This window comes from Carcharhinus amblyrhynchos, chromosome 15 (assembly GCF_965287045.1).
Source record: "Carcharhinus amblyrhynchos chromosome 15, sCarAmb.v2.hapA, whole genome shotgun sequence".
NCBI classification, from domain to species: Eukaryota; Metazoa; Chordata; class Chondrichthyes; order Carcharhiniformes; family Carcharhinidae; genus Carcharhinus; species Carcharhinus amblyrhynchos.
Window position 1 is genome coordinate 63,654,568 of NC_137338.1, and position 22,058 is coordinate 63,676,625.

General features: G+C 43.0%; 1 protein-coding gene across 1 annotated transcript; it reads right to left on the bottom strand.

Moving 5' to 3' along the window:
• Positions 1 to 736: 736 nt before the first annotated feature.
• On the bottom strand, positions 737 to 18,790 carry LOC145353370 (retinoschisin-like). The gene is made up of 6 exons (XM_080204069.1): positions 18,709 to 18,790; positions 18,301 to 18,326; positions 17,517 to 17,628; positions 12,065 to 12,206; positions 9,550 to 9,745; positions 737 to 2,993 (listed from the first exon to the last, which is right to left on the bottom strand). Exons 1-6 carry the CDS (start codon positions 18,752 to 18,754, stop codon positions 2,838 to 2,840), a joined length of 678 nt encoding a protein of 225 aa, XP_080060195.1. The 5' UTR covers positions 18,755 to 18,790; the 3' UTR covers positions 737 to 2,837.
• Between the last annotated feature and the right edge of the window lie 3,268 nt (positions 18,791 to 22,058).

Here is a 22,058-nt window from a genome sequence, read left to right on the forward strand (position 1 = left end):
CTCCACCACCACCCTCTATCTTCAATGACATCTGTGCTTGCACACTATCTGTAAGTGCTGTGAAGTTTGAGTTGTATTTTGAGATGGCCAGTCTCATGTTGCCTATCAGATGGAACCATGGTAGGCTTTCACCTTGAGTATAAACAATGTTAGAAGTGGGTACTTCTCTCTATTTGCAAGTCCCCAGAAGTCTTGGCCCCTTGACCTAGATTTCATTCTGTCATTTTGCTTGGTGATTATTTCCATGTCAAGTCCACTGCTTTGTTTGAATGCCTGCTGAAATTATGCTCTCAGTTCTCCAATGTCCGCTTGAAAAAAAATTTGAGACAAACATAATGATTTGTTCCATCTTGCCTAATTTCTGAAATTGTGGTTGACGTCCTTTTCCAATTTGTTCAGGTGGCTTCAGAATTTCTTTGGATGGACCCCTTTCTGTTTGACCCGCTGTTGGATGTTCTCCAGATTTGGGAAGTGCTCAGCAATTTTCTTCTTCAACTGGGAGGACCACAGATTCAGTTTCAACTTGAACGCATTCACTGTACTGATCATGTGCCTCTGTCCTTCTCCTGCAGTTCACGATTCAACTCATTCCATTTTGCACATATGTCCATAAGAAATACCAAGTCTAGCAACCATGTAGACAGTTTGCTTTACTTCATATTTCTTGACTTAAGAAAGGTGACAATTTCAGGGATCAGATCTAATCTCTGGAGGAATTGATGAATAACAAGGCAGACAAACAAACAGGAGGTTTATTTTGGAAAAAAAAACAAGCATATACCTAGGACAGTGAAAAGAAAGCATGTAAATTCAATGACTCTGGACTCCCAACAGTCAAACCATCACCTCCTGTGCTGGGTCAAGTAACCCTTAACTCCTCCCTTACACATACGCATATGCAAAAGGACAGGTCACCACATCTCTCCCCCTGCAATTTCTATGGTGCATCTGAGAGTCATAGCGGATATGCCAAATTTCCTTAGCCTCCTGAGAAAGTATAGGTATTGGGGGCTTTCTTAACTGTAGCATTGGCGTGGAGGGATCAGACAGGTTGTTGGTCATCTGGACATCTAGAAAATTGAAGCTCTTGACCATTTCCATTTCATTCCTATAGATGTAGTCCACTACGCTTCCTGAAGTCAATGACTATCTTCTTTGTTTTGCTGACATTGAGGGAAGATTATTGCCATCACACCAGTTCACCAGAGTCTCTATCTTGTTCCTTTACTCCGTCTCATCGTTGTTTGAGATCGACCCACTATGTGGTGTCATCAGCAAACTTGAAAATCAAGTTGGAGGGGAATTTGGCTACATAGTCAGAGGTGTATGAAGATTATAATAAGGGGCCTGTGGGGCACTGGGGTTAAGGATTATCACGGAGGATGCATTGTTGCCTATCCTTACTGATTGCGATCTGTGTTTAGGAAGTCTCGGATCCAGTCACAGAGAAAGGAGCCAAGTCCTAGGCCATGGAGTTTGGAGATGAGTTTTGTAGGAATAATGGTGTTGAAGGCTGAGCTGTAGTCAATAAATAGGAGTCTGACGTAAGTGTCTTTGTTATCCAGGTGTTCCAGGGCTGAATGTAGGGCCAGGGAGATGGTGTCTGCTGTGGACCTGTTGCAGCAATAGATGAACTGTAGTAGATCCAGACAGTTTGAAAGATCAGATTGATTTGTGCCATGACTAACCTTTCAAAGCACTTCATAATGATGGATGTAAGAGCCTTCAGGCAATAGTCATTATGTTACTCTGCTTGGCTTTTCTTTGGTACAGGGATGATAGTCTTCCTAATAAGCGCATCCAATGATGTCAGGAACATTGGTTGGGGTAAATTGTCCATAGTAATTCACCATCCCCATTAATGATTCAAGGTCTGATACATTTCTGGGGACAGGTGCTCCCTGGACTGCCTTAACCTCCTCCTCCATAGGATGCAGTCCTTCAATATCAACCCTGAATCCCAAAAATGTTGCTTTCTGGGCTTGGAATATGCATTTTTTTCTCTCTTTAACCTTACCACTGCTTCTTTTAATCTTTTCAACACTTCTTCCAAATTTGCCAAATGTTCTTCTCCAGAAACTCCCATAATTAATATATTGATCAAATAGACAACTACTTCAGGCGAGTCCTTTAACAAGCTAGTATGTTAGAATATGGTGCTGAAGTTCCTCCGAATGGCAGCTGGATACATTGACATATCCTTTCTGGATTTTGAGTGTTACAAATTCCCTGGATGCCTTATCTAACTCAATTTGCTGATGAGTGCAACTCATGGCAATTTTCATACAAGTTAACCCTGCAGTCAACTTGGCATATAAGCCTTTGATTTTCGGTACAGAATATTGACCTGTTTTGTGAGGGTTGCCAACCTTAGCTGGAAAAGGTTGAGGAGTTGTGGTGAGTTGAGGCCACAAAGGCATTTAAGAATGTTGATAAGGAACGGTTTTTTTGGAAGACAGAGAGCTAACAGAGGGCAGTGAGGATAGGCATAAATGGGCACCCTATCACTTCTGGACTGAATCAAAATTCTCATTGCAGTGCTGGAAAAAATGGTTACTCATCTCTGCAGAAGTTACTGTTAACTGTACTATGGACTGCTTTTCAGTACAGTCAAAAAATACTAGCAAACTGTCACCCCTATATCATTAGGTTTAAATTGCCACACCTGTTATGTGAATACTTCAAGTACCTATTGCTTAAAACAAGATTATATAGAAACAATGAGCATTTAATCACATTGATAATTTTGTTAGATATACCATGAATCATAACAGCAGCCTAAACTTTTTCTTAGCAGGATATGCTACTTCTTTCTTCTGTGCCAATGTATAACATGATTATGACTGGCATTTATTCAAGCATTCAAGCAGCTCCATCCTTATAGCAATCCGAACGTGCCAGCCCAATGGCTTAATCCTTATGTACTGAGCTATAATTGGAGGACGTAGGAAATTCTGCACAGATGATGACCTGTCTGAGTTCCCATAGAATACCTGTGGGAGGGGGAAAAAATAATACTGGAAATCAGAATTCAGATCATTATTTCAAATCAAAGCTTTCTAACTGTGAAGATAAAAGAGGCATATCAAACCAACCATTATCAGTTTTTTGTGTACAAGGGGATGAATTTTATAGCTCCTCCTGCTGATGGGATCTCCGGTCCTGCCAAAGTCAATGGAGTTTTGAATGCCTCGCTACATTTTCAGGGTCTGCTGCAATGGGGTCATAAAATTCCACCCATATAAAATGTGGCAGCCAAATAAGCAAACACACTGCTAGGGAATCTCGCCACCTGGTGGCATATCCTTGTAATATGTCAAACCATTAAAATCTAGAATCTAGTAAATGCTGTTACATTCAAAATCAGCTTGGAATAACACCGTTGCAGAACTAACACCAGAGTGGGTGCATTGCAATAACTTGTACTTGGTCTTTGCATTAAAGACCATGTGGTGGCACAGTTCAATGTGGTGGGACCCAGGTTTGATTCCCAGTTCGGGTCACTGTCCATACAGAGTCTGCATGTTCTCCCTGTGTCTGTGTGGGTACCCTCCAGATGCCCCAGTTTCCTCCCACGGTCTGAAAGCCATGTGGGTTAGGTACATTGACCCGAACCCTCACTGTACCCAAACAGAGACCAGAGTGTGGCAACTAGAGGGTTTTCACAGAACCATCATTGCAATGTTAATCTAAGCCTACTTGTGCAAATAAATAAAGTTTAACAGCAGGTCAAATTCACATTAATCCCAAAACTTCAATATTCTTGAAATTTTTTTGGCGCATTATTCAAAAACTAGTGCAAAGAGAGGCAGTGGTTTTTAACTGCTAATGAATCACAAAAAGTTGGTTTGCAAGTGCAATAGGTCATTAAGAAGGCAATTGGAATTTTCTCTAGTGGGATGGAATTTAAACACAGGGAGGTTATGTTGCAGCTGTATACAGGGTACTGGTGAGGCCACACCTGGAGTACTGTGTACAGCTTTCGTCTCCTTACTTGAGAGAGGATATACTTGCACTGGAGAGGGTGCAGAGGAGATTCACTAGGTTCATTCTGGAGTTGAGAGGGTTAGCTTATGAGGAGAGACTGAGTAGACTGGGACTATACTCATTGAAATTTAGAAGAATCAGGGGAGATCTCATAGAAATACATAAAATTATGAAGGGTTTAGAAACATATAAAATTAGAAACATATAAAATTAGAAACATATAAAACATATAAAATTAGAAATATAAAATTATGAAGGGAATAGATAAGATAGAAGCAGGGAGATTGTTTCCACTAGTGGGTGAAACTAGAACTAGGGAGTGTGGCCTCAAAATAAGGGGGAGCAGATTTAGGACTGAGTTGAGAAGGAACTTCACCCAAAGGGTTGTGAATCTGTGGAACTCCCTGCCCAGTGAAGCAGTTGAAGCTACCTCATTGACCGTTTTTAAGGCAAGATAGATAAATTTTTCAGCAGTAAAGAAATTAAGGATTATGGTAGTGGGCGGGAAAGTAGAGCTGAGTCCATGAAATGATCAGCCATTATCTTATTGAATGATGGAGAGGCTCGAGGGGCCAAATGGACTACTCCTGCTCCTAGTTCTTATGTTCTTATGCTAAACCAGAAACTCTCTGGATTAACATCACGGTGGTTGTAATTAATCTAGATGTTGTAAAAATGTTTACCAATGGTTCAATTTACAACTTACTCTACTTTTGTTCATTAATACAAATCCATTAGACAGAATTATTAAAATAAAATAATTATTAGATAAATAACCTTATTAGATAAATAAGATTATTAGATAAATAATCTCATGGCCATTCACAATTACAAATTTTGGAGAAAATCGTGCCACCAGGATCTGTGAGTTACAGAGCTTGCTCACTGGAGGTGCCTGTTTTTGTTGTTTCCACCAAATTGTCAGCTTCCAGTAAGAAGAAGGAAGGAAGGAAGGGGGAAGAAGGAGAGCCATCGCTTGCCTGCTGCCCAGCTATTGGAAGGTGCTCTCTCCCTGGGGGAGAGAGGGAGCGACACAGAGGATTTTCTCGTTCCTTCATTTGCAGGAGGGAGGACAGCACAACTTTATGACCAGTTTCATAGGACTGAGTGGTTGGGCTGGTGTCCTTGTCATTGCCTAAGGTTGGTGCTTGGAACGGAGTGAGATGGACAGTATTTCACTGTTTTCATCTTCAGAGGTGGGTGGTGAAGAAAAACACCCTGGACTTTAGCTACTTGCCCCAGAAGGGCTGAAGACACCAAATCCCCCCACCTACTGTTGCTGCCTCTGACACAGTAAAAAGTCTGACAACACCAGGTTTCAGTCCAACTGATTTATTTGATAGTAAACTCACTAGCTTTCGGGTTAGCCCCTTCATCAGGTGAATGGAGAGTTCTGGCCTCAGATGCACCGGATCCAAGTGGAGAGGATCTCCGAGAAGATTGCGCACTATCAAATAAATCGGTTGGACTGAAACCTGGTGTTGTCAAATTTTTTACTGTGTTTACCCCAGTCCAACGCCGGCATATCCACATCATGGCTGCCCCTGACACCAGCACCTCCCCCTCCCCCTCCTTCTCCTTTTCCTCTGCTTACCTAGGGCACCAACCCACCTCAGTGCCCTGTCCCTCATCCTCCCTCCTGCTCCTCCATCCCCCTCTCTCCCTCTCTGACACAGGGGAGAGAGTGCCTGGACCCCTGCCCTTCTGACACATCACACTTGCTTCTAGCGGGGTGGCTATCTTGTTGGCCCCGCATTTTCAGCCGGTGATCTTGGGGGTCAAGGAGCCGGTGCCAGGCTGGTTGCTGCAACTGAAGGTCCGTGAGGTGGGGGTGTGGTCATTCACTTGTTGAACGTCTACATCCCGACTGCTGGACCGCAGCAAATGACTTTCAACGAGAAAGTGTCCGCTTATCTCGACACCATCGCGGGGGGGGGCGAATGCATCATCCTTGGGGGGGATTTCAACTGCACCCTCGAGGCACGGGACCATGTCAGCCCCTGGTGGCGCACCCCGGCAGTGGTGAAGTTGCGGGACCAGCTCAGGCCCCATGACTTGGTGGACGTCTGGAGACATCTCCATCCTGGCTCCAGAGCTTTCACTTACGTGAGGCCTGGAGGCAGAGAATCCAGAATCAACCACCTTTACATTTCGAGGGCGCACGTGTCTGGTCCGTCTTCAGCCTCCACACAGCAGGTGCCATGCACGGACCACCACCTGGCATGGGGAGACTTTATCCCATCTCACATCCGGCGGGTGTCTACCCACTGGCACTTTAACAACACGCTGCTGGAGAACGAGCGCTTCCTGGACTCGTTCTGTCGATTCTGGGCCGGCTGGAGAAGGAAGCGGGGAGGCTTCCCCTGCTTGAGGCTATGGTGGGATGTGGCCAAGACTCACATCCGTACCTTCTGTCAGGAGTACACGAGGGGGTCAACAAGGAGGCGGAAATCCAGGCTCGAGGAGTTGGAGAAGGAAGTGTTCGACCTAGCGGCACGTCTCAGTCTGCCCGACATGGACCCAGCCTGGAGTACAGGGAGAAGAAGGGTGCGCTGCGGGACCTGCAACTCACCGGGTCCCGTGGTGTGTACATGAGGCCATGGCTCCAGTTCCAAGTGGACCTGGACTGAGGCTCCCCCTTCTTCTACTTGCTGGAAAAAGGGTGGGCTAACCGTCAGCAGCTGCTGGCCGACGACAGTTCCCCGACTCGGATCCAGAGGGCGTCCGGGCTATTGCCCAGGATTTCTATTCGACCTCTTCCCTCTGGGTCCTTCCAGCAAGGATGCCTGCAGAGTTTTGTGGGAGGACCTGCTACAGGTCAGCCCAGAGGGTGTCGGTCTGCTGGAGGCCAATATCATCCTGGCTGAGCTGACCAGCACCTTCAATGGCCTCAGATGGAGCAAGGCTCCAGGATTGGACAGGCTGACCGTGGAGTTCTTCAGGGTGTTCTGTGATGTCCCAGGGAACGACTATGCGGGGAATCCTGGGGATAGCATTGCTACCAGGAAGATGCGCGCAGGACCATCATTGCCCTGCTGCTCAAGAATGGGGATCTCTGCCTACTTAAGAACTGGCGCCCAGTCTCCCTCCTCAGCACGGATTATAAAATCTTTGCCAGGGCCATGGCTTCACACCTTGGATCCGTGCTGGACCACCCTGACCTGTCCTACACTATCTCAGGCCGCTCTATTCACGGTAATCTCCACCTCGTCCAGGACCTTATCCATCATTCCCAGGGGGCTGGTGTGTCGAGCGCCTTCTTGTCATTAGATCAGGAGAAGCCATTCGACAGGGTAGAGCACGAGTATTTACTTGGAACTCTGTGGGCATTCGGGTTCAGAATGCATTTTGTCACCCGGATCTGATTACTGTACTCTGCTGCAGAGTGTCTGATTAAGGTTAACGGGTCCCTGAAGGCACCCCTTCGCTTTGGGAGAGGAGTACAGCAGGGCTGCCCCTTGTCCGACCAATTGTATTCTATATGCGTGGAGCCGTTCCTGTGCCTCTTGCGGAGGAAGCTGTCAGGTTTATCTCTGCGCGGCCCAGACATAGGGGTGGTTGTGTCGGCTTACACCAATGACAGGCTCCTCATGGTTACGGACCCCACTGACCTGCGGAGGATACAAGAACATCTGGCGGTGTACTCCACTGCGTCCTCCGCCAGGATCAACTGGGCCAAGTGTTCCGGCCTCCTGGTTGGTCCTTGGGAGACAGACCCCCTTCCGGAGGAGCTCAGGCCTTTCACCTGGAGCAGGACCGACCTCCTCTACTTGGGGGTCCATCTCTGCCCAGTTGAGGAATCCTGATCGGCGAACTGGCGGGAGCTGAAGGCCAAAGTCTCCACCCGCCTGAGTCGCTGGACAGGACTGCTCCGAGTGCTGTCCTACAGGGCGCAGGTTCTCATCATAAACCAGCTGGTTGCCTCCATGCTGTGGTACCAGCTGGTCCCTTTGACCCCTCCCCCGGCTTTGTTGCCAATATCCCACTTCCGCATCTCCCGCTTGAGGAGGGCGGTCAAGGTCTGGTATGCCTTTGCATTCACATAGTGTCTTCCACCTCCAGATCCTGCAGAGATACCTTTACGTTGAGCCCCCTCTGTGATGGTGTGCCCTGGTACCGTATTTCTTCTGCCAGTGGCGCAGCCTCAATTAAGACGTGCAGCTCCTGCATATCAATCTAGGATGCGTTTTGACCTCCTTGCAGAAGTTGCCCATCTTTTACCAGGACCTCTTTACTGTCTGGAACAGCTCTCCCCCGTCAGAAGCCATCCAAGACCTTAGGATGGTCATGCTCAGCCCCGAGTGCACACGTGGTCTTGAGGCGGTGCAGGCCTGCGGTGGGATCCCACCCGAGCGTGCCCCTGCTCGGACGGAATTTCGCATTGGCCCAAAGCCTAGACCTCCCCCCCACCCCTGGTCAGGTGCCCCACTGCATGTGCCGCCTGGCGGAAATGTCCTCCATGCCTTTTTCCACCGCATTGAGGTGTTTTCCGTATGGGCTGCTGCTGCACATCTTCCACTACTGCGTCCTTGCCTGGATACACCTTGGTGGGCCTTGTTGCCGCTGGGTGGCGGAGGTCCCCAGTGGAAGTCCCTTTACGGAGGGATCTTGCCCAGTTACATCGGGGACCTGTGGTGGAGGGTGACGAATGCAGCAGTTCCGCACAACTGTAGGATTCACTGGTTCATGGGCTCCGAAACTTGCTCCTTCTGTGGCCTTGTGGAGTCCGTGGACCATGCCTATGTTTCGTGTCTTAGGTTGCACTTCCTTTTTGTTTTCCTGAAGAATCTTTTATTAATGTTTTGTTTTGACTTCAGTCCCACCTCCTGAACTATGGACATCTGGTGCGGAGAGGGGCGGGTCAAGATGGCGACCTCCTCATGAAGCTGCTCCTGAGCCTGGTGAGACGTGCCATTTACAGGTCCAGGCACTGGTCAATCGAGGGGCCATCCATCCTGATTGTCTTCCCCTCTATTTGTTTGCGGCCAGGTGTCCCTGGAGAGGAAGCATGCGATGTCCATGGGCACAATTGACACCTTCCGCGCCCGTTGGGTACCGCAGGGGCTGGGGTCCATTATCGACCCTAATAATCACATTTTAGTTTAATGTTTTCAAGTTTCCTTTGTGCCTTGATTTTGTTCGGGCTGTTCCCCTTCCTTTTGGGGAGCTGCCCCTTTTACTTTGTCCTGAGTTAACTTGAGTGTGTTTATTTGGTTTGACCTTAAAAGAGGCCAGGAGCGCATAACTGAATTGTTATTTGTACATATTCAAATTAAGTTGTCTTGCACTAAGAAAGACTTTTTATTTTGTAAGTCCTGTTTCTCTTCACTATCTCTAATTTTGATGAACTTATATCCTTAGAAATAGTTAATGTCCTTGAGACTTGGCTCACAGAAATGAGTTAATTGGAACCTGTTTCACCAATGTGATTTCAGGTATTCCAATCGGCTTGTAAAGAAAAAAAGCACTGTGTGAGATCTAAGAGAAATACGGGGCAGAGTAGACCTCATGCTGCACTTAAATCATCCCTTTGCTTATTTCTAAATGGAAGTCAGTACTTACTCGATTGTTTCCAGTCTGGTCTTTGTAGTAAACCCAGTTAAATGTTTTATCAGATCTGTATTGCACACTGTACTTTGTCATCCATTCATCAGCATCACATCGTCCTTGAGTGAGGATCCCAGAAATAACTCTGATCTTCTTCAAGTCAATCTGAAGCCATTGTTGATTGTCCTGGTACCTTGATAGCCATGCACACCTGTGATAACACATTATAAGTGTCTTTACTGAAATTTTGGAAGATAAATTCCTGTTGAAATATGGATATTGAATTTGGAAGCAGCAAAGACTATATAGTATCCACTTGTTAGTTTATCAACATGTAATGTGTTCCTTTCAATTTATTTCCTATTTTAATAGAGATGTTAATCCATTTGTTTTAAACTGGTTTGTAACTAAAATATAATTTTTATCCTTAAGCTGAAACAGTGTTGAATCAAATAATTAAAAGATATCAGCCAGCTGTGTGCTTGGGCTGTCTTTTTGGAATTGATAAACTTAGCCACTTAATGGATATGGGTTTGCTGCCGTTCAGATAGTCAGTGACACTGTTCTTGCCAGTGGAAATAACCTCCCTGCTTCTATCTTATCTACGAAGGAACTTCTTTACCCAAAGAGTTGTGAATCTGTGGAATTCCCTGCCCAGTGAAACAGTTGAAGCTACCTCGTTGAATGTTATTAAAGCAGGGATAGATATATTTTTGAACAGTAAAGGAATCAAGGGTTATGGTGAGTGGGCAGGTAAGTGGAGCTGAGGCAAGAAAAGATCAGCCATGATCTTACTGAATGGCAGAGCAGGCTTGAAGGGCCAGATGGTCTACTCCTGCTCCTAGTTCTTACGTTCTTATGTTAGTTTGAATTAGAGCACTTGTTTTGAACATTCATCATAGCCACTGACAATCGTATCATTCAAGCTGTCATTTTGTAAACAGGATGTGTACATGTAAGGATAACTTGCTCAGAGTTATTCTATCATTTATGAATGAACGACTGAGAGTACATGGCCACCTGTTCTCAAACCAGCTGAGTAAATGAAGCTCCATGTAAGTTGTGCATTATTTGGTGCTATAGATGTGGGAAAATTACAAAGGAAATGTTCTTTTTATCCTATAACTTCTAATTCTTATAAATTTTAAACACCATGTCATTATTTGATTTGAACAAGATTTGCTGAGCCGCATTAACATATTTACCATGAAAAAGTTGTATTTTTTCTGAAGGAGTAAGGTTCTGTTAGTCATCTCAGTTGCAGGTATTTTAAACTACCAATTCGTCCACAGTAATTTGCCTACATTTTACTTTTGGGAACCACTCTACTTGAAAAGTAATCTGTACAGTGATTTAATTTGTTCAAAGGAATATTGTGTTGAGACATTCCTTTGTTTTTTGAATTAGCTAAGTATAGTGGCATCCAAAGTATTTTCCAGTAAGCAATTTAGTAAGCTTGATGTTAATTAGCATAACTCAGGTTTAATAGTTGGTGTGTTAGAAAAAAGCAGTTGTGTAGTTCAGTTCACAAGCTGTTTAAACCATTGTGGTCAAAAGCAGAACCCTAAGGAGCCAAACATTCATTGATGTTCCTAGCAAAAGAATATTCTACAAGTGTGATAAGGCTTCATAAACTAAGAATTGCACAGATTATAGGGGCGATCTTACCAGCTCATCACGCCAGTCAGATTGCCGAGAGGCAAAAATTTGGGCTCGTGCCCGATTTCTCGCCTCTTGCGATCTTCATGGCGCTGGATTTCCGGCATGATCAGCCTCAATTTAAATTTGAATTTAAATATAAATAGTGAGCCCAGGGCAGGATCATTCGGGCTTACTTGCCTTAACATCTTGCTGGTGGCCCTCGCTGGCAAGGACCACGTATGGTCGCCATCAACGGGGACTTGATGTGCTAGTCTCACCAGTAGGACTGTAAGTCATTGAGGTCCCTGGATGGTCGGGGGAGGGGCACTGCCAGCCTGGAGAGGCCAGTAATTGGGGGGTGGGGGGAGGGATACTGTGCATGAGCAATCGTGCCCTGTAGTGTGAATGGCAGTTTTCCAGCGAGAATAGACTCCGTCCACTCCCTCTATTGGTGGGGATCAGATCATGCATCATTTTTTACACTTAATGGCAAAAGATTTCATTGTGGCCTTACCGAAAAAATAGATCTAAAACTTTCTAGTTTTCAAGCTCATTCAGCAATTAGAATTTTTTTGCTAAGATTGCCCTATATGGGCCTTCTAATATCAAAAAATATGAATTACCTGCACAAACAATTTTGCAGCAGTTTCATTCTGACACTTAAGTCAGTGGGTCAGGATATTGATAAATAATCAATAGAAATAATGAATTTATATCAGCTAAAATGCCATTTATCATGCTTTTATGATCTGTTGCACAGATCCACCTCAATACTTGATCAGATCACAAACTAAAATTGCAGTAAAATGCAGGAACTATAATAAAATGTAGTGGTGTGTGAAACAATTATTGCATGGATTGATATAAGGTTTGTTGTGTGATTACCTACCCAAAACCTTGGCTGTTGATTCTTGCTTTGTTTGGCATCCATGAGGAATACCACCCTGTGTACTGGTCTTCATTGGAACAACTTATCTGGTCTTCTTTAACAGCTCCAGATTCAAATCCAAGAGCTCGGTGATAAGGGCACTCTAATTTTAAAACAATTAGCATAACTAATAAAGGTAAGGCTGTATTGATGTGACATTGTAATTAAATAGTCTAATTTAAACCATGTAACATTTCAACAGAAACTTCCTAGTGGCATCTTTAGCATTGGAACAAGTCCAAAGGAACTTCACAGGCGAATTATCAGACAACACTTGGCCCAGATTCACATATGGAGCCATTTGGACAGGTGACAAACCAAAAAAAAAGGTAATCTTATTGATGGAAATTTTTTGGGAGGGCATTCCAGAGTTTATCAAAAGGTAATTCACTGGAACAGTGAATGTGCAAGAGGCTAAAATTGAGGAGAACAGAGACTTAGTCAACAAAATTTTAGAAGATAGGCCAGCGAGCAAATAGGGATTGGTCAAGGGTGTCAAGATCAGGGTGCCAAGGTTTCCTACTAGCACCAAGTCCTTGCAAAGCAACATCTCTTCCTGGCTGTTGAGTGAGAGAGAAAGTGGACATATAAAAGTGAAGCAAGAATGAGATACACCGAGAAAAGTGGTAGAAGAACAAGTGCCAGGTCACTTGAGGTTCACTCCAAAGAGTTGGAAAGCAACAATTCGATGGCCTGTTTCCTACATAAAAAAACACCTTTGCAGTCACTTCAGCCTTACCTTCTCTACACCAAAGTTTCTCACTGCCCACATTGTTGTGAATTATGCCTGTGCTGCAGGTGTTTGTGTTCTATTTTCAGGTCAACCTACTCAGAGACTTGAGTTCTTACACCGAAACTAGTCCTATTCATGAGGCTCAGCTATATACCTTAATCTATTTTTAACCAAGCATTCTCATTATTTTCACCTTCACCTCCCCTTCAGTTCATAACCAGAGAAATACCTATGTGAAGTCTGCACAGATTTCCTCTGGTTTCCTCCCACAGTCCAAAAATGTGCGGGTTAAGAGGATTGACTGTGCTCATTTGCTCCTTGGTATCCCAAGATGTGTAGTTTAGGGGGAATTAGAAGGTTAATATATAAGGTTATGGGAATAGTACTAGGGTAAGAAGATTTGTCCGAGAGTCTGTGCAGACTCAACAGGCTGAATGGCCTCATTCTTCACTGTAGCGATTCTATGATTCTACGGAATACCTGGATTCATCTCTGTGATATCCATAAAGGAACTTGTTGAACAAATTGCTAAATTGTAATGATGCTTAAAACTACCAGTGAGTAGTGCTCAGCTGGTGTTGCAAAGGGTTCAAGTTCACGGCTACATTAGCTAGCACATGTTCTTGGAACATCCTTTTCATTTGGTATAAAAGAGCCTGAACCATGAAGTGAGTCCATGAAGTGAGAAGTAGGACCAGAGAAGCATTGAAACTTTGTGAGGAGCACTGGGCCAGAGAAAGCATGAAACTTAAAGGCTAGCCACTATCAGTCACCATTCAAAGTTGTGTTCAGAAAAGAAAATCAAGATGTGACATTGCAGGGAAGCAAGTGAGTGATTAGCTGGTGAGTCATTCCTATTTACTTTATCTAATCTAGGGAATTTCAATTGGCATAAGAAGAACTTTAAGTAAAATAATAAAAGTATAAGCAAAGGCAGGAATAGGGGCTTTAATTAAAATTTAATTAGTAAAATAATTGACTAGCTAAATGATACATTATAAAGATGGTAGGACATGTGACGTGCTTCAGCTGCAGTATGTGGGAGTTAGTTGCTGCTAGCATGATCCAAGGCAAACATGTCTGTAAATTGAGGAACTTTGGCTCAAGGTTAGAGCTAGAGAAATACCTGTGTGAAGTTTATACAAGTCTTTACACATATGTAAAGAGCAAGAGGGTAGCCAGGCAGAGAGTCGGCCCACCCAAAGACAAGGGAGGGAATCTATGCACGGAGCCAGAGGAAATGGGCAAGGTATTAAATGAGTACTTTGCATTAGTATTCACCAAAGAGAAGGACTTGGTGGATGATGAGTCTGGAAAAGGATGTCCAGATAGTTTGAGCCATGTTGAGATCAAAAAGGAGGACTTATTGGGATTCTTTAGAAACATTAAGGTAGACAAGTCTGATGGGATATAACCCAGAATACTGAGAGAGGCAAGGAAGGAAATTGCTGGGGCCTTGAGAGAAATCTTTGTATCCTCACTGGCTACAGGGGAGGTCCCAGAGGATTGGAGAATAACCAATGTTGCTCCTTTCTTTAAGAAGGATAGCAAGAATAATCCAGGTAATTATAGGCCTGTGAGCCTTACATCAGTGATAGGGAAATTATTGGAGAGGATTCTTTGAGACAAGATTTATCCCCACTTGGAAATAATTGGACATATTAGTGAGAGGCAACATGGTTTTGTGAAGGGGAGGTCATGTCTCACGAACTTGATTGAGTTTTTCGAGGAAGTGATGAAGATGACTGATGGTGGTAGGGCAGTGGATATTATCTACATGGACTTCAGTAAGGCCTTTGACAAGGTCCCTCATGGCAGACCGGTGCAGAAGATGAAATTGCATGGGCTCAGAGGTGAGCTGGCAAGGCGGATATAAAACTGGCTTGGTCAAAGAAGACAGAGGGTAGCAGTGGAAGGATGCATTTCTGAACGGAGGGCTGTGACAAATGGTGTTCCTCAAGGATCAGTGCTGGGACCTTTGCTGTTTGTAATATATATAAATGATTCTGGAGGAAAATGTAACTGGTCTGATTAGTAAGTTTGCGGACAACACAAAGGCTAGTAGATTTGTGGATAGTGTTGAGGACCACTGGAGGATACAGCAGGGTATAGATAAGTTGGAGACTTGGGCGGAGAGATGGCAGATAGAGTTTAATCTGGACAAATGTGAGGTAATGCACTTTGGAAAATCTAATACGGATAGGAAATATACAGTAAATGACAGAACCCTAAGGGTATTGATAGGCAAAGGGATCTGGGAGTATAGGTACACAGGTCACTGAAAATGGCAATGCAAGTGGAGAAGGTAGTCAAGAAGGCATTCGGTATGCTTGCCTTCATCAGCCAAGGCATTCAGTTTAAAAACTGGCAAGTCATGTTGCAGCTTTATAGAACCTTAGTTCGGCTGCACTTGGAATATAGTGTTCAATTCTGGTTGCCACACTGCCAGAAGGATGTGGAGGCTTTGGAGAGGGTACAGAAAAGATTTACTAGGATGTTGCCTGGCATGGAGGGCATTAGCTATGAGAAGAGGTTGGAGAAACTTGGTTTGTTCTGACTGGAATGATGGAGGTTGAGGGGTGATCTGATACAAGTCTACAAGATTATGAGAGGCATGGACAGAGTGGATAGTCAAAAGCTTTTTCCCAGGGTGGAAGAGTCAATTTTTAGGGGGCATAGATTTAAGGCGTGAGGGGCAAGGTTTAAACGAGATGTACAAGGCAGATTTTTTACACAGAGAGTAGTGGGTGCCTGGAACTCATTGCCAGGGGAGGTAGTGGAAGTGGATACGGTAGTGACTTTTAAGGGGTGTCTTGACAAATATATGAATAGGATGGGAATAGAGGGACATGGTCGCCGGAAGGGTACATAATAACATAAGAAATAGGAGCAGGAATAGGCCATCTAGCCTTTCGAGCCTGCCCTGTCATTCAATAAGATCATAGCTGATCTGAAGTGGATCAGTTCCACTTTCCCGCTTTCTCCCCATAACCTTTAATTCCCTTGTCTATCAGAAATCTATCTACCCGTGACTTAAATATATTCAACGAGGTAGCCTCCAGTGGTGGGGTAGGGGGTTTTAGTTCAGTCAGGCAGCATGGTTGGTGCAGAGTTGGAGGACTGAAGGGCCTGTTCTTGTGCTGTAATTTTCTTTGACCTTTGTTCTAGAGTATGAGCTTAGACTCTGCAATGCATCAGGTAGGGAGAAATATACTTGGAAACTTTGTTCCAGAAGGCAATCATCACACCCCTTAAGCTAAGATCTTCTGATTTGTCCATAAGAAAGGAAAGAAGACAAAACTAATGGTTCTGTATCTGAATGTACATAGCATCTGATAGCCATTATAGAGATGTGACTGCAAGATGACAAAGGCTGGGACCAGAATAATCAAGGGTACAATTTGGAAGAACAGGAAGCTGGAAAAAGGTGGTGGGGTAGCTCTGTTAATTAAATTAATTAGTACAAAAGATATAGTCAAGAGCTTAGCTTAAACAGTAAGATGTAGAATCAGTTTGGGTAGAGATAAGAAATCAAAAAGAGGATGTGGGTCTTGTACACATGTAGGCCAAACTGTACAATGGCAGCAGGTTTCCTTCCCTAAAGGACATTCGTGAACCAGATGGATATTTACACCAATAAATGTTTGTTTCATGGGCACTATTATTGAGATGAGTTTCCAATTACAAATATATTCACTTACTTTTAAATTCATTAGCTGCCTTCCTGGGATTTGAATCTGCGTTCCCAGGGTATTAGCCTGGGTCTCTTGATTACTAGCCCAGTAAAATTATCCCTGCCTCCTCCATCAGCTGGACAGCATTGTTATTTCAAATACCTCCATGGCTTTGCCCTTCTGCATCTCGAATCTCTTCAAACTGCGTAACTCTCTGGGATCTGCTCTCCTCTAATTCTGGCTTCTTGAACATCCTGACCGCTTGAGCAACCCCCCCATTTTAATTGTTTCACCAACATAATAGTCTAAAACATCATGTCGTATCTTCACCTGTCTCAGGCCTCAGCTCAGGAATTTCCTCCTTAAATCTTTTTTTCCTTCTTTAAGGTGCTCCTTAAAACTTACTTTTTGACCAAGCTTGTAATGATCTGCCCTAATATCTTTTCTATGAGGCTGAATGACAGATTTTATTTTGTTAAACCCCTGTGAAGTCCTTTGGGACATTTTATCACGTTAAAGGTGCAATATATTAGATTTTATATATACACATATAGTTGTTGCTGTTAGATCTCTGAAGCTTATTTATTGTGACTGGTTGGTGGTCTTCCATCCTGAGTGATTATACTAAAGGGTAATCCATTTAATCTTCAGGGATGGTCAGTCTCAAGATCATATGAGGTAAGAGGATTAACCAATTATCTTGTGCCTTCTCTTATCACCATCGCAATACCAAGAAATAAAAATGCCCTACATTTTTTTCCAGGGAAAAAAATTATTAATTTGGTGGTAGATGTCAATAGCCAGCACTATGCTATAGGTTTTATGTTAACTGCTTGGAAGTTTCCCTTCCCCACTCCCCTTCAACATTAATGATACATTGAAGCTTTTATGAAATAGTTGATTTTGTTTCCAGAATAAAGTCCTGCTGGATCTTCAAGAATATTCCCTCAAAATTGAGGTAAGTGCTTTCTTATGCCACATTAAAATTAGATAATGTCTCTTCTACCTGGCATGCACTCCAGCATCGATGATCCTGGTGCCTTTCCCCAAAATGTGTTCGATTCTTCATTGCAATCACATTTGCAAGTCCTGTTACATGACTGATCCAGATTTTCATCCTGTCATAAATATAGGTGCAGCAGCTGAAAGCTTATGAGCTCTATTGGGTGACTTGTGTGGGTAAGTAGCTTTGAGACTGATAAAATTTGTGTTGGAAAAAAAATTGTGCAATGACGACATACCTTATACAATTCACAAAACTGATTAAGAAGAATAATGAATAAAGTGCTTGCATGGGAAAATAGAAGTGCAATTATTGACATTAATTCATCCCTCATAAGATAACATGTAAAGTATTAAGGAGGAGGTAGATGTTTAAATCATTTTTAAATGTTTATCCTCATCCCACAACCCATGTAACACTTGGATGTTTTAGTTTATGAACTTAATGGTGGGATAGGAATATAATGATTGTTAACAGTTAGTTTTGGGATCACTTATCAGTTAAGTGAAGTGTCTTTTAACTAAATTGCAGTACATTTAAAAACAATTTTAACTAACTAGAATAAAAGCAAAAAGCTGCGGAAGCTGGAAGTTTAAAAGAAACAGAAAATGTTGGAGGAAGAGCCAGACAGACTCAAAATGTTAACTCTTTATCAGAAGTGAGGAGCAATAGTCAAACAATATTTTCTAAATACCAACAGGCCAAAATTAGCACACAAGTCACACTGAAAGTAACTGCACAGGCTGAACAATGCTTAAACAGCATTGGCCTACACCGAATGCCATACCTCAATAGCAGATATAGATGTAAAACCTTTTCCAAGTAGATTGAGAAGAATTTGAAAAAGATAAAAGAAAGACAAGCATTACTTTCTTGAACAATACAAAAAAATTACTTTTAAAAATGTTTTTATAAAATAACAAAAAGAAATCAAACGAACATTTAATTGCTCTATTAGTACTATTTTACAAGGATCTCAGTATTGGAAATTTATACACATCTTCTGCACAGTGTCCTGGCATCTTACAGTTGCTGAGGTATTATTACATTTGAAGAAACTCGAAGATAAGTAAGAATTTCTCAGTAAAATAACAAAGATATACCGAACAGGGGAATATAATTTAATGATTATAATATTTTTTACAAATAATTTTTGATAGATAGACATTATTCCACCAGAAAATGCTCAGCATACCTTCAAGTAAGAACAAAATGGAAAATAGGATGTTTTCTCCTTTCATCTTTTCAAGATTATGCACTCAGCAGATTGAATAACTGCTGTAGATCCAAGAGGATTATCTTAATTCCCCACGTCAGCGTATTTTATATAATCTGAACTGTTATTTCTTCTTGAATGCTGTCACTTTACGTATCTTATGTATTCATTATTTTTATGAAGCAGACACAAAGGAGTTCAGTGGGGAACAAAAAAAAGGTTGCAGTACAAAGGGAAAAGAAAGCTCAAATTTATATACTGCCTTTCATGACTTCAGGACTTTACAAAGCACTTGGCAGCCAATTAAATGTTTTCGAGCATAGTCGTATTTCAACTGAAGAAAATATAGCTGCCTATTTGTGCACAGTGAGGTACCTCAAACAGTAATTTGATAATGGCTGGATAATACATTTTTTGTATTGATTGAAGGATAACTGTCAGTCAGGGCCCCAAGAAAAAACTCTCTTGCATTTCTTTACTGTAATCATGGGATTTTTTTACATCCACTTGAGAGATGTGACTTTGGTTTAGCATCGCAACTGAGAGGCTGTACCTCTGACAATGTACAGCGTTCCCTCAGAACTGCACTCAAATGTCAGCTGGATTATATGCTCAAGTGGAACTGAATCCCATTGAACCAAGACCCTATATGATGGTGCAATACATTTGAAGATGATGGCCTAGTGGTATGATCGCTAGACTATAAATCCAAAAACTCAACTAATGTTCTGGGAACCCAGGTTTGAATCCTGCCATGGCAGGTGGTGGAATTTGAATTCAATAAAAAAAAAATCAGGAATTAAGAATTTACTGATGATCATGAAACCTTTGTTGATTGTTGGAAAAACCCAAACTACCCAAAGTTCACTTGCATGACTGCCCTGGAAAAGAAAGTTGAGAACTATGTTTAATTTGCTATTACCTATAAAAACTTCAGTGACTCTTGGGAAGGCATAAGAGCATAAGAACATTAGAAATAGGAGCATCAGTAGGCCATCTAGCCCCTTGAGCCTGCCCCGCCATTCAATAAGAACATGGCTGATCTGAAGTGGATCACTTCCACTTAGCCACCTGCTCCCCATAACCCTTAATTCCCTTATCGATCAGAAATCTATCTACCCGTGACTTAAACATATTCAACGAGGTAGCCTCCACCACTTCAATGGGCAGAGAATTCCAGAGATTCACTACCCTCTGAGAGAAGAAGCTCCTCCTCAACTCTGTTCTAAACTGACCCCCTCCCCTTATTTTGGGATTGTGCCCTCTTGTTCTGGTTTCCTTTCTAAGTGGAAAGAATCTCTCTACCTCTACCCCATCTAGTCCCTTCATTATCTTATATGTCTCTATAAGATCACCCCTTAGCTTTCTAAACTTCAACAAGTACAGGCCCAATCTACTCAATCTCTCCTCATAAGCTAACCCCCTCATCTCCGGTATCAACCTGGTGACCTTCTCTGTACTCCCTCCAAGGCCAATATATCCTTTCGCAAATAAGGGGACCAAAATTGCACACAGTACTCTAGTTGCGGCCTCACCAGTGCCTTGTACAGTTCCATCAAGACCTCCCTGCTTTTATATTCCATCACCCTCGCGATAAAGGCCAACATTCCATTCACTTTCTTGATCACCTGCTGCACCTGCAGACTGAGTTTTTGCGATTCCTCACCCTGCTTTGAGGTTCCAAGTCAGTGTGAAGGAGGTGGTATAACTCAGTAACAACAACAATCTTAACTTGCTAGATGAGAAGTGAGGGCAAAACAACATCCATTTCAACAAAGAGATTGAGTGTTAGCGCATAAGTATTTATTTAGGAAAAACAGATCCAATTTCTTGCACCATTAAACTGAAGATGAATTAATTTGGCAATGCCATGCTGATCAATTCATAGAATCATTCGGTCATCCAGTCTATATTGACTACAATCCTGCCCAGCTCCTACCCCCTTAACCCCACATATTTAGCCTACTAATCCCCCTGACACAAAGGTCAATTTAGCATGGCCAATCAACCTAACCCGTACATCTTTGGACTGTGGGAGGAAACCGGAGCACCCAGAGGAAACCCACGCAGACACCAACAATCTGTCCTGGTCCCTCCACACCGATACTATAATTAAGAAAAACCACCAGTGCTTCTACTTTCTTAGAAAGCTAAGGAAATTCAACATGTCCACTATGATTTACAGATGCATCATAGAAACAATCCTTTCCAGGTGCATCACAACTTGGTATGCCTCTGCTCTGACCAAGACCGCAAGAAACTACAAAGAGTTGTGAACATTCCCAGTCCATAATGCAAACCAGCCTCCCATCCGTCAACTCCATTTATTCTTCTCGCTGCAGCCAGCATAATCAAGAACACCACATACCCTGGTCATAATCTCTTCCACCAATTGTCAAAAATGATTTATCTGAATCATCGCAAAAAGTACCAACTTTTTTAGTTCCTGATTGTGAATTCTGTAATGGAAGATTTGGTTGAATCTGAGTTGCACGAAGCTTGTGTCTGAGCTACTATACCATTTGAGAATGATGCAGAATTAGTTCTAAGAGAAGAAGTGCCTATTGAAAATCCAGGTCTTACTTCTCATTAAATAGAAGCTAAAATACAGAACGCTGTATCCAACCAAAGAGAAATAGGAATCCCCCCAATTGATTTTCTGATTGACTGTGCATAATGATTAATGATGCATTGTATTGTATATAGAGTCACGCTGGCAGCACATCTCTGCCTATTGATTTCCCACTGGTGTGGGGTGATGTCAATGGTAATTCCCATTGACAGCAGTGGGACAGGAGAATCCCACCACTAGCAAACAACACACCACCGCTCACCAGTGGGAAATACGCGGCTGGGAGGCTGGAGAATCTTGCCCCACATTCTTTTCCTTCTGCTAAAACCCACGACCTATAACATAGTTAGGACAGGGTAAACACACCTACTTTGCCTTGAGTCAAGGAAAGTGCCCCAGGAGGATATAATTCAAAAAGGGTTGTCACTGAGTTATGCCACCTCCTTCACACCAACCAAGCAGGGTGAGGACGGCCTTCCCAGCACCTGTGAAAGTCACTTTCACTATAAAACTATATGCTATTGGATCCTTCTTGGTGGAGAGATGACATTGATATCCATGGTCTGTGATCCGAGAACAGTGCCCCGACAATAAAATAGAAAGTAATCAATGAGCTGAATCAGATGATAAGAGTGGGTGTCATAGCCCCCACAGACCATGCCACGGAGTGGGTTTCAGCAATTGTAGCTGCAGTAAAGAAAGGTGGCACAGACAGGATCTGCATCGATCCAGTTCACAACAAGAAGGTGCTGCTGAG

Bases quoted from the DNA above. Each gene is read 5' to 3' on its own strand.
- LOC145353370 (XM_080204069.1), bottom strand. From the start codon at position 18,754: ATGAAAGGAGAAAACATCCTATTTTCCATTTTGTTCTTACTTGAAG. The intron at 18,327-18,708 runs GTATGCTGAGCA...TACTTGGAAAAG, and splicing joins CATTTTGTTCTTACTTGAAG to GTTTTACATCTATATCTGCT. The intron at 12,207-17,516 runs GTAGAAGAGACA...TTTTAAAATTAG, and splicing joins GATGCTGGAGTGCATGCCAG to AGTGCCCTTATCACCGAGCT.